The 12,515-nt window shown below is 44.5% G+C and overlaps 1 protein-coding gene across 1 annotated transcript in view; it reads left to right on the top strand.

The window, feature by feature from the left end:
* Positions 1 to 12,515, top strand: part of mcm3 (minichromosome maintenance complex component 3) — a 75,885-nt gene that overhangs the window by 19,406 nt on the left and 43,964 nt on the right. The window contains exons 5-6 of the mRNA XM_059985439.1: positions 3,543 to 3,781; positions 10,263 to 10,371. Of these exons, the coding sequence (XP_059841422.1) occupies positions 3,543 to 3,781; positions 10,263 to 10,371 (348 nt within the window). The remainder of the gene's footprint in view (positions 1 to 3,542; positions 3,782 to 10,262; positions 10,372 to 12,515) is intronic.

Below are 12,515 nucleotides of genomic sequence, written 5' to 3'. Positions count from 1 at the left end.
TTGTACGGTCTGCCTGTGACCGTGGTGTGTCAGGAGTTTGTACGGTCTGCCTGTGACTGTGGTGTGTCAGGCGTTTGTGCGGTCTGCCTGTGACGGTGGTGTGTCAGGAGTTTGTACGGTCTGCCTGTGACGGTGGTGTGTCAGGAGTTTGTACGGTCTGCCTGTGACGGTGGTGTGTCAGATGTTTGTACAGTCTGCCTGGGACGGTGGTGTGTCAGATGTTTGTACGGTCTGCCTGGGACGGTGGTGTGTCAGGCATTTGTACGGTCTGCCTGTGACCGTGGTGTGTCGGGCGTTTGTACGGTCTGCCTGTGACGGTGGTGTGTGAGAGTTTGTATGGTCTGCCTGTGACGGTGGTGTGTGAGAGTTTGTATGGTCTGCCTGTGACGGTGGTGTGTCAGGCGTTCGTACGGTCTGCCTGTGACCCTCTGGTTTGCTCAGGTGCTCCACTTTCCTCCACGTGCCACAGGTGTGCAGGCTAGGAGGTTCATTGGTTAGATGGGTATAATTGGGCAGCTTGGGCTCATTGGGTTGGAGCGGCTTGTTAAATGTCGGTATCTCTTACAAATGAACGGTTAGATGTCTCCCCACTTGTACCCATATCCTCCTGCAGTAATGCACAGAATGCCAGAGGAGCTGAGCAAGTCATCTGAGAGGGAATAAACATCGTTTCGGGCTGAGACGCTTGGACAGAAGTGATGCTGCTTGATGACTTCCTCCAGCATTTTGTGTGCATCATTCAAGATTTCCAGCATCTGCAGATTCTTTACACGTACAAAAGGAGCCCATTCTAGGTGGCACTGTGTAGTTTTTGTGATGTGAACAGTCACCGGAGAGACACAGCTTGCAGCTATGATGTAATCTTTTATTTGACCAAAAACTGAGAAGTCTGTTTGACCCAATATTATGTGACATTTATATACTAAAGTTCAAAGGAAAATTCTATATTTACAATGCATCTACAATACGATATAACCTTCACACCTCCTCCTTTTGCACCCGCACTCCAGATACCAAATTTTTCAAATACCTGCTTTTCTTAGCTCTGAGAACCTGTTGTCCAGAGCTGCATTTTAAATTTACAGTCCACGTTCCGATTGTTTTCTTAAGTTAATATTTTGTTCTACATCGAAGTTCAGAGTTTGCCCCAACATAATGGTAGTGCAGTGTTGTTGCAGCACTAGTGACCTGGGTTCAATTTTTTGCTGCTGCTTTAAGGAGTTTGTCCGTTCTTGCTGTTCTCCAGTTTCCTCTCTCATCGCACAGAAGTACAGGTGAGTAGGCTAATTGGTCACATAAGTGTATTTGGGCAGCGCAGGCTCATTTGGCGAGGAGGGCCTGTAAAACAAAATAAAACGTGTGGGATATTTTGCATTTAAAGTTGCCTCAGACAGTGCAACTCTCGACACTGTCCACTCACGTGCAATTGCCACACACTGATCCAGAGCTGTCATTGCCAGGATGCGCAAAGCTCCACTGCGTTTTACTGGGTTTGATTCCGGTGTGCTCGGGGCCATGGTGAACAGTTTCACAATCACGGAATCTGCAGCAGTTAGGGCAATTCATGTGTGCTTGCTGCTTATGGTCAGAATGTAGAAATAGACAGTATAATAGTAATTTATTTACAGAGCACCATGAAGATAAGGTAGTTCAATGTCCTTTACAATGGGGAGCAGAGTCCAGGTCCTTTGGCTGACTCTTTAACCTACTCCCAAGGTCAGTCCATCTTCCCTCCTACATAGGCCTTCATTCTTCTCTCATCTATCTGAGTCTCTTAATGCATCAGCCTCTACCATCACCCCTGACACACCCACCACTCTGTGGGGTGAGAGGTCAGCCACGTTCAGCAGTCCCAGAGACACTCCGCCTTAGAACATCGAACATTACAGCATAGTAGAGACACTTCAATGTGCTGACCTTTTAGCCTGCTCCAAGATCAATCTAAGCCTTCCGTCCCGCATAGCCCTTCCATTTTCCTAATGTGTCTGAAATGCCCCTCATGTATCTACCGCTACTACCACCCCCCAGCAGTGAGTTCCAGGCACCCATCACTCTCTTTATTTAAAAGAATTAACTGTACCTCTGACTTCCCACGTTTTCCTCCGGTCACCTTGAAATTATGCCCCCTTCTATTAGCCATTCGAGGAACATAGAGTAGTCCAGGACCTTCACCCACAATGTGCTGAGGCTTTAACCTACTACAAGATCAGACCAGATTTTGTCTCATACGTAGCCTTCCATTTTTCTATCATCCATGAGCCTATTTAACATCTGTAATGTCTCTACCAACCTCCCCCATTCCCCCAGCAGTGGGTTCCATGCAACCCCTCTATATTTTCCTCAGAACACATTAAAAATTGTACTCCAGTGTTGCGTAGGGCATCTTGGATGCAGGCTTCTGTTGAGGTATCTTTGCTCTCTCCTTCAGGAATAATTGAGCCTTTCCGTTAGGTGAGCTGTCCGTTGACCTTGTTCCACAGTGCAGAGCTTTTTTCTGATGTTGTGATTCTTGTCTTGCTTGGTGTTTGTGGCGCAGTGTTTCATGTGGGACTGGCTGGCGTGGAAGCCTTGACCCAGTGTGTCAACCCTCCATTTCCCTCCACCGGTGCTGAGCTCCTGCACCATCTGGGTTTGAAAGTCAGGTGGTTCCAACATACTGGTCGGAGTCTCCGTTATGTATATGCACAGAGCAAGAATAACAATAGAATAGTGTGATTAAATGTTTTTATTGACTCATGTTGGTAATTATACGCGCTGGGCAACTTGCAGAGTTGGGCAGTGAAGCAGGCTCACTGAATTTGAAAACACGCAGTTGAAACCCTGTGCTAAAAGAAAGTGCCTCTGCGTGCGCGATTCAGTCAGCTGCATGCGCACCACATTCTCACAATCAATCCGATACGATGCATCCGTGGCTTCGGAGAGAACATTGGAGACTAATTCGACACCCGTTTAGACTTCTGATCAAGAACTGTGCGACTTCTGATCTGTCACAGAAGGAATGACAGTACCCCAACTGCGTAGATTTGGCATGTCACCTAAAAGCTTGACAAACTTTGAAACTGCACAGTAGAGGGCAGCCTGACTGGCAGCATCATGGCCTGGTATGGAAGAATCGACAAAAAGTGATGGATACAGCCTCATTAATCACAGAAAAAGCTCTCCCCAACATTGAGTGCATTGACCCGAAGCCCTGCAGCATCCATCAAGAACCCCACCATCCAGGCCATATCTCCCGCTGCTGCCGTCGGGCAGGAGGTACAGGAGCCTTGGATCCCACACCAGCAGCTTCTGGACGCGTTGTTATTACCCTGAACCAACTCACAGCCTACAGACTCACTTTCAAGGACTCTGCAACTCGTGTTCTCAATATTGTTTACTTTGACTTCATTACTTGTACAATTTGTCCTCTTGCATTTTGTATGTCTGTAGGTCTGTGTTTTTCAGAAATTTATTTTCTTGTAAATGTCTGCAAGAAGTTGAGTCTCTGGATGGAACGTGGTGACGTGTACTTTGATAATTTACTTTGGCTTTAACCTCACTAGGATGAAGAGAATAATCCCCTGGAGACGGAGTTTGGACTGTCTTCGTACAAAGACCACCAGACCATCACCATTCAGGAGATGCCAGAGAAAGCTCCCGCTGGTCAGCTGCCTCGCTCCGTCGACATCATTCTGGACAACGATCTGGTGGATGTGGTTAAGCCGGGTGACCGGGTGCAGGTGGTGGGTACCTACCGCTGCCTGCCGGGCAAGAAGAATGGCTACACCTCCGGCACGTTCAGGTAAGGCAGCGTTAATGCTTCACTCACCACCAGGGGGCACAGTTCGCCCTCGGTAGTCAGCGCTCTTGCAACATTTATCACACAAACAGGGTGTGGTGTCAGAAGCGCAGGTTTCGTTCCGGGTGAGAGGAAAGCATTTTAAAGAAGATTACAGAAGAGCGTGTTTGTTTGACACTGAGTAGTTGATACAGAACAATATAACAGAAAACACATTCTTCAGCAGTCATGTTGTGTAGGTTACTGTCACCGGCATGTGTTGTGAAATTTATTAGCTTTGCGGCAGCAGTACAATGTAAAATAAATACAGAAAATCAAAACTGAATTACGGTAAGGAGATACGTATATTAAGTAATTAAGATGCCTCTGAGCTTTTTAGATATGCAGGCAGGCCAGGGCAGTACAGTAGGAGGGCAAGCTGGTGCCCGTGTCCCCCTCTCCACACATCTGATGAACCCGAAGGAACGGGGGAGACCCATACAGTTTGGCACCAACAGCGTCGCAGGAGTGTCCACTCAGCATTGAACTCAATGTCGGACTGCCCCAGTGGCTCCAGCTGTGGACTTTCCCCTCTGGGATTACTGCTGAAGCCTTCCCCATGAGTGGGTATAGCCGCACTGATTTGAGATCAGAGTTTTCCTTCTAAATGAGTTGCCAATCAATGCTGACAAGCCCTGCTTGACCAAAGCAACTGGTTTTAACGTGCCAGTAATCTGCTTTGCTTCTTCTCTTGTTAGTAGAAACAGGTGAAGACCAGGAGCTGGACTATTTGAGGTGCACACAATTTGGAGCATTAAATAGGTAGTGGGAGCTTGTCCCCATTGTCAACCCTAGCAATAACAACTGTAAGGAACCTTGTATTAAGATAAATAGTTCAAAAACAGAAATTTAAAAAAAAGTGAGGCAGTTCATGGTTTCAATGTCCATTCAGGATGGCAGAGGGGGAAAAAGCTTTTCCTGAATTGCTGAGCATGTGCCTTCAGGCTCCTCTACCACCTTCCCGATGGTAACAGTAAGAAGAGGGCACATCTGGGGTGGTGGGGGTCCTTAATGATGGAAGCTGCTTTTCTGATGCATCGCTCCTTGAGGATATCTTGGATCCTGCAGAGACTAGTACCCATGATGGAGTTGACTAGTTTTATAACTTTCTGCAGATTACTTCAATCCTGTGCAGTAGCTGCCCCCATAACCAGGTCAGTCAGACTGCTTTTTACAATACCTCCATAGAAGTTTGGGTGTTTTGGATGACAAACCAAATCTCCTCAAACTGCTGATGTATAGCCGCTGTCCTGCCTCCTTTATAGCTGCATGGATGTGTTGGGATCAGCGATAGATCCACTCTCTGCACTTCTGATTCCACGGTGAGGATTGATTCATGTTTCCACATCTTGCCCTTCCTGAAGTCAACTTTGGTCTGACTGGTGTTGAGTGCAAGATTGTTGCTGAGATGCAACTCAACTGGCTGGTGTATCTCATTCCTGTAGGACTTGTCTCCATCTGAAATTCTGCCAACAATGGTTGTAATATCAGCAAATATCACCGGTATTGTGAAATTTGTTTGTGGCAGCAGTACATTGCAATGCATCACTTTGTAAGTGTATTTTTAAAAATTAAATTAAGTAGTGCAAAAAGAGAACAGAAAAATGAGGTAGTGGACATGGGTTCAAATTCAGATATCTGATGGCAGAGGGGAAGAAGCTGTTCCTGAAACATTGAGTGTGTGTCTTCAGGCTCCACCTCTCTGGTCACAATGAGAAGAGAACACGTCCAGGGTGATAGGGGTGCTTAATGATGAATGCTACTATTTTGAGGCATGGCCTTTTGAAGATGTCCTGGACGCTGGGAAGGCGAGTGCTCAAAATGGAGCTGGCTCAGTTTACAACTTTGTTTTTTCCAATCCTGTTCAATCGCCCCTCCGTACCAGCTAGTAAGAGTGCTCAGCAACGGTACACCTGTAAAAACTGAGTCTTCTCCTTCCTAATAAAATATAGTCTACATGACATTGAAATGCAGTGTACCTTGCTTGGGGTTACTGTAGATTAAGAAAAGGGTCATTGTAACCTGTTTGTCTGCAGAACGTGAAGTGTAGAGTTGGAAAGCTGGCTAGAACCATTGCAGGCAGAGACCTGGAATGAATGGTCTTGGAGCCGGAGTGGGACAACACAAACAGCTCCTTTGTGCACCACGTCCACACTGATCCTTTTTCGTCATCTACGCTAACCCCATTTCCTCATAGTCACATGGTACCCTTCGATGCCCTATGTATTTGAGGTCTAAATACCTCTGTCTGCACCATTCCAGCCGATTCGATTCATTTTCTGGATTAACTCCACAGTACTGTAGTAAGCCTGGGTGTTTAGGATCTCGTCTGTGGTTGAAAGCAGCACAGAATTTCATTTTGGTTTTGTGAAGTTATTAACCAATGAACCAAAGGCTTGGTCTGCATGAGCCGTACTGGTATTTATTTAGAGATAAAATGTGGTGCAGTCAACGGGCAGTAACCCACCTATTCAATCCTAGCCTGTTCACATGACAATGATCAATTGGACAGAGGGAGGAAACAGGCAGCCAGAGGAAACACACGCTTCGGGGAGAACATACAAATAGTGATGTCGGGATTGAACTCTGAAATCTGATGCCTTTGATAGCGTTGTGTTTCCATGGTACCTGTTAAGCCTCACTGTTTTGAGTTAAACATCAATAACAATGGCCTCTGCTTCAGTATCATTGAGTTCTAGGGTGCAAGTCCATTGTTCTTTGAAAGTGACGACACCGGTAGAATCAGAATAGAGTTTAATATAATAAAACTATATGTTACAATAAGAAATCTGTATAAAGAATTCAATTAAGTAGTACAAATAAAAACGCAGAGCAAAAATAAAAAAAGTGGATTCACTCCCCATTCAGAAGTTTGATGGCAGAAGGGAAGAAACTGTTCCTGAAAAGTGGAGTCTCTCTCTTCAGGCTGGTATACCACCTCCTCGATGGCAGCAACATGAAGAGGGCATGTCCTGAGTGATAGGGGCCTGAATGATGGATTCTGCTTTCTTGAGGAATGCCTTTGGAGGTGTCCTCTGCTGGGGAAGTTAGTGCTCATGATGGATGATCTGCAGCTTTTACCGACCCTACGCAGTCATCCTCCCAATAAAGATTCTTTCCCATCTAACAGGGACTCAATGCCACAATCTCATCACCCATTGTTAGTTACAGTGAGACACTATAAGTTTCATGGATAATTACAAAGAAGGCACACCAGCAGCCTTATTGTATTAGGAGTGTGAAAAGATTTGGTACGTCACCAAAGATTCTGCAAGTTTTCTACAGATGCACCACATGTACAGCATTCTTTCAGGTTGCATCAAGGTCTGGTAAGGAGGATCAGGAAAAAGGTGCAGATGGTTGTAAACACAGCCAGCTCCCCAGCTTTTGAAGACTACACCCATCATTCAGGACGTCTCATTGCTGCCAGTGAGATGGTACAGGAGCCTGAAGACTCAACATTTTAGAAACAGTTTCTTCCCTTCTAGATAGTAACCCAGATCTTATTAGGATGCTTAATTTAAAGGAACCCTTAGTGATCATAGTATGATTGAATTCATACTGCAATTTGAGAGGGGGAAGCACAAGTCACATGTATCAGTCTCACAATGGAATAAAGAGAATTACAGAGGCATGAGAGAGGAGCTTGCCCAGGTGGATTAGGAGGAGGATACTGTTGGGGATGACACCAAAGCAGAGATGGCTGAACTTTCTGTGACTAGTTCCCAAGGCGCAGGATATGTATGTCCCACAGAAGTAGTTGTTCTCAAATGGCAGGAGTAGGCAACTGTGGCAGATATGGAAGTTAAGGATTCATAAGCACAAGGTAGCAAAAGTGAGTCGGAAGTTGGATGATTGGAAAGCTTTCAAAATCCAACAAAAGGCAAATTAAAAAAACTGGAAGAAGGGAAAAGATGAAATTCGAGGGCAGGCTAGCCATTAATATTGAGCAGAATGCTAGAAGTTTTTCCAGTTACATAGAGGTTGGAGTTGATACTGGACCACTGGAAAATGATGCTGGTGAGGGAGTAATGGGTGACAAAGACATGGCAGATGAACTTAATGGATACTTTCCATCTGTCCTCACTGTGGAAGCCACTAACAGTGTGCCGGAGGTCTGTGAGTGTCATTGCTATTGCAAAGAAAAGTGCCAGGCAAACTGAAAGGTGTTAAGGTGGATCAGTCACCTGGGGCAGATGGACAACATCCCAGAGTCCTGAGAGAGGTTGCAGAAGAGATAACAGATGCATTGGTCATGATCTTTCAAGAATCACTTGATTCTGGCCTGGTCCTGCAGGACTGGGAGGTTGCAAATGCCTTTAAGAAGGGAAGAAGGCAAAAGAAAGGTAATTATAGGCAAGTTAGCTGAACCCCTGGTTGGGCAAGTGTTGGAGTCTATCACTAAGGATGAGGTTTCGGGGTACTTGGCAACTAATGATAAAACTAGTCAAAGTCAGCATGGTTTCTGTACAGGGAAACCTTGCTTGACACATCTGTTAAGAGTTGTTGGAGAAAGTAGCTAACAGGGTGGACAAAGGAGAGGCAGTGGACAACACTTACTTGGATTTTCAGAAGGCATTTGATAAAGTGCCACACATGAGGCTGCTGAACAAGATACAATCCTTTGGCATTACAGGAAAGATGTTATGGATAGTAGAATGGCTGAGAGGTAGGAATCACTGAGTGGGAATAAAAGGGGCTCTTTCTGTTTGGCTGCCAGTGGTGTTAGTCGGGGGTCAGTATAACCATATAACAATCACAGCACGGAAACAGGCCATCTCGGCCCTTCTAGTCCGTGCCGAACTCTTAATCTCACCTAGTCCCACCTACCCGCACTCCTTTCCTGTCCATATACCTACCCAATTTTACCTTAAATGACACAACTGAACTGGCCTCTACTACTTCTACAGGAAGCTCATTCCACACAGCTATCACTCTCTGAGTAAAGAAATACCTCCTCGTGTTTCCCTTAAACTTCTGCCCCCTAACTCTCAATTCATGTCCTCTCGTTTGAATCTCCCCTACTCTCAATGGAAACAGCCTATTCACGTCAACTCTATCTATCCCTCTCAAAATTTTAAATACCTCGATCAAATCCCCCCTCAACCTTCTACGCTCCAATGAATAGAGACCTAAATTGTTCAACCTTACTCTGTAACTTAAGTGCTGAAACCCAGGTAATATCCTAGTAAATCGTCTCTGCACTCTCTCTAATTTATTGATATCTTTCCTATAATTCGGTGACCAGAACTGCACACAATATTCTAAATTTGGCCTTACCAATGCCTTGTACAATTTTAACATTACATTCCAACTTCTGTACTCAATGCTTTGATTTATAAAGGACAGCATTCCAAAAGCCTTCTTCACCACCCTATCTACATGAGACTCCACCTTCAGGGAACTATGCACTGTTATTCCTAGATCTCTCTGTTCCTCCGCATTCCTCAATGCCCTACCATTTACCCTGTATTCAGTATTGGGACCACTACTACTTAGATTTAGTGATTTAGATAACGGAATGTTTGCGGGTGATACAAAGATAGGTGGAGGGGTAGGTAGTGCTGAGGAAGCAATGTGATTGCAACAGGACTTAGACAAATTGGAAGAATGTCCAAAAAAGTGGCAGATGGAATACAGTGCTGGGAAATGCATTTTGGTTAAAGGAGCAATAGTGTGGGCTATTATCTAAATGGGAAGGTTCAAACATCAGAGGTACAGAGACTTGGGAGTCCTCGGACTAGACTCCCAGAGGTAATTTACAGGCTGAGTCTGTGGTCAGCCTGTACTGGAATTTAGAAGAAGGGTGGGGGGGGGGGATCTCATTGAAACCTACTGACTGTTGAAAGGTCTAGATAGGGTGGATGTGGAGAGGATGTTCCCAATGGTGGGAATATCCAGAACTAGAGGGTGCAACCTCAAAATTGAGGGGTGACCCTTTAGAGCAGAGGATTTTTTTAGCCAGGGAGTAGCGATTCTGTGGAATGCTCTGTCACAGACTGCAGGGGAGCCCAAGTCCGTGGGTATATTTTAAGTTGAAGTTTCCTGATCAGCCAGGCATCAGAGGACATGGCGAGAAGGCAGGATCAGCCATGATGGAATGGTTGAGCAGACTCGATGGGCTGAATGGCCTAATTCTGCTCCTGTGTCTTATGGTCTTATTAGATGCTTGAATGGATAATGAACGCAACACTACCTCAATATTTTTGCTCTTCCTGTAGTATTTTATTCTTAAAAATATATTTCTTAATGTAGTTTATAGTACATGTTTTGCACTGTACTACCACAAAGCAAGTTTCACGACATATGGCAGTGATTATAAACCTGAGTCTGATTTTTTTCTAAGATAATTGCTCTGTTTGTCGTGCTCTGTCAAATGAAAGCTAATCTTTGCATAATAAGGAGAAGGGATCCTATGTAAGTATGAATGCTTTGTTTTCTTCAGGACGATTCTGATTGCGTGCCATGTCAAGATGATGAGTAAGGAGGTGTCTCCCATGTTCTCCGCAGACGATGTGGCCAAAATCAAGAAATTCAGCAAATCGCGTTCAAAGGTAAGTGGGGCTGGCAGTGGTGGTGGAGGGGAATTGGTGATGACTAGCACGTACTTTTAATATAATCTCATGAAACAGGTGCCCTTCAAACTGCAGGAAGACGGCTGATGTTCCTTAAATGGTAAGAACACAGAGTAACATGAATACATAATCCTCCGTTGTGTTAATGAGTGGAGCTCAGTCTCCCTCTGGACCCATGAGCACTGTTGTGCTATTCTTACACTCAGCATAGTTTTTACTTGTGCTGTACTGATGCCACACAACAAATTTTCACTATAGCCACAAGGAGAGAAGATGAACTATGATGGTAAACTAGTCAATAATATCAGGGTACACAAGTTTCAGATATATAAAGAGTAAAAAAAGAGACAAGAGTGCTTATCAGTCTGCTGGAAAGTGATGTTGGGGGGATAGTAATGGGAGACAAATGGTGGACAAACTGAAGTATTTTGTGTCGGCCTTCACTATGGACGACACCAGCAGAATGCCAGAAATGCGAGTGTCAGGGCAGATGTTGGAGGTGTTGCTATTTGCAAGAAGGTGCTGAGAAGTCTGAAGGTAGAGAAGTCACTTGTCCAGATAGACTATGTCTTGAGGTTCTAAAAAAGGTAGCTGAAGAGATTGTAGAGGCATTACTAATGATCTTTAAAGAATAAATTGACTTTGAAGTAGTTTTGCAGCACTGGAAAATTGAAGATCTCTCCACTCTAAGAAGGGAGTGAGGCAGAACCAAGTTAATTATAGGTGAGTTTCTCTGACCTCTGGCTGGAAAACCATTGGAGTACATTATTAAGAATAAGGCTTTGGGGTACTTAGAGCTACGTGATAAAATAGGCCAAAGTCAGCATTGTTTCCTTATGGGAAAATCTTTATCTGAAAAATCAGTTGGAAATCTTTGAGGAAATAATAGACAGGATAGATAAAAGAATTGTTGGGTCTTTATTTGGATTTTCAGAAGGCCTTTGACAAGGGTCTGCACATGGGCTCTCGTTAAGCAGACTCGTTACAGGAAAGAAGATTGACTCGTTACAGGAAAGAAGATTGGCTGGCTAACTGGCAGGAGGCAGAGTAATAATGTTGGGGGCTTTTTCAGGTTGGCTCATGGTGACTAGTGATGTTCTGCAGGGGTCAGTTCTTTTCACATTGTATGTGAAAGGTTTGGGTGATGGAATTGATAGCATTGTGGCCAAGTTTGCAGACAATGCAAAGCTAGGTGGAAGGACAGATAGTGTTGATGAAACAGGGAGACTACAGAATGGGAGAATGGGTAAAAAAAAAAGTGCCATATGGAATGAAATTTAGGGAAGTTAATGGTTGTGCACTTTGGTAGAACAAATAAAGGCATGGACTATTTTATGAGTGGGGAGAAAATTCAAAAATCAGATGTGCAAAAGGACTTGGGAGTCCTTGTGCAGGATTCCCTAAAGGTTAACGTGCAGGTTGAGTCTGTGGGAAGGAAGGAATACAATTTTGAGAGGATGAAAATACAAAAGCAAGGTTGCCATGCTGAGGCTTTACAAGGCCTTGGTCAGACTGCATTTAGTACTGAGTGGTGTTGAGCCCTGATGGAGCCAATGCAATGTACTGAATGGCCAAAGTCTGCTCCCATGTCTTGTGAACCAAATGTCATGACATGAGAATGAGCCTGACTGCGTGGTGATTCTCCTCCGTTTGATATGGCCTGCCCCTTGATTTGAGACTTCTCATTTCACATTACTTGGCTAGAGGAAGTATTCTCCCCATTGAGTCTCTGAAATTTGAGTTCTTTTTTTAGCCCCTGATTATTCTAACCTGGACTAACCTTAGTCATTATCTTCTGTGTGAGGCTGTACGCAAGAATTTTCTGGAAATCCAGATAGTGTGGGTTCTGGTTATCAGGCCTTCGGTTAATTGGGCCCGTCACTTAGTTGAGACAAATCTTGAACAAAAACACTTTTGTTTATGTGGGACGTTATACTGCTGAATTAGCACAGGAGACTGTTGTCAAATAGTTCCTAACAAGCATCAGACTTGTGTGCCTGTTAAGACACTACACCACGCTTAGAACAACTTTTCAATTAACAACAGTTCTGTTTGTGTTCAAAAAGCAGTGATTTTTGTCACTGGTAGTTAGTGAGAAATCAGTAATAAGACAGTTCAAAACT

Source organism: Hypanus sabinus, chromosome 12 (genome assembly GCF_030144855.1).
Source record: "Hypanus sabinus isolate sHypSab1 chromosome 12, sHypSab1.hap1, whole genome shotgun sequence".
In the NCBI taxonomy this organism is placed as follows: Eukaryota; Metazoa; Chordata; class Chondrichthyes; order Myliobatiformes; family Dasyatidae; genus Hypanus; species Hypanus sabinus.
Note: the sequence above shows the minus strand (reverse complement) of the source record. Positions and strands in the feature narration are given on the sequence as shown.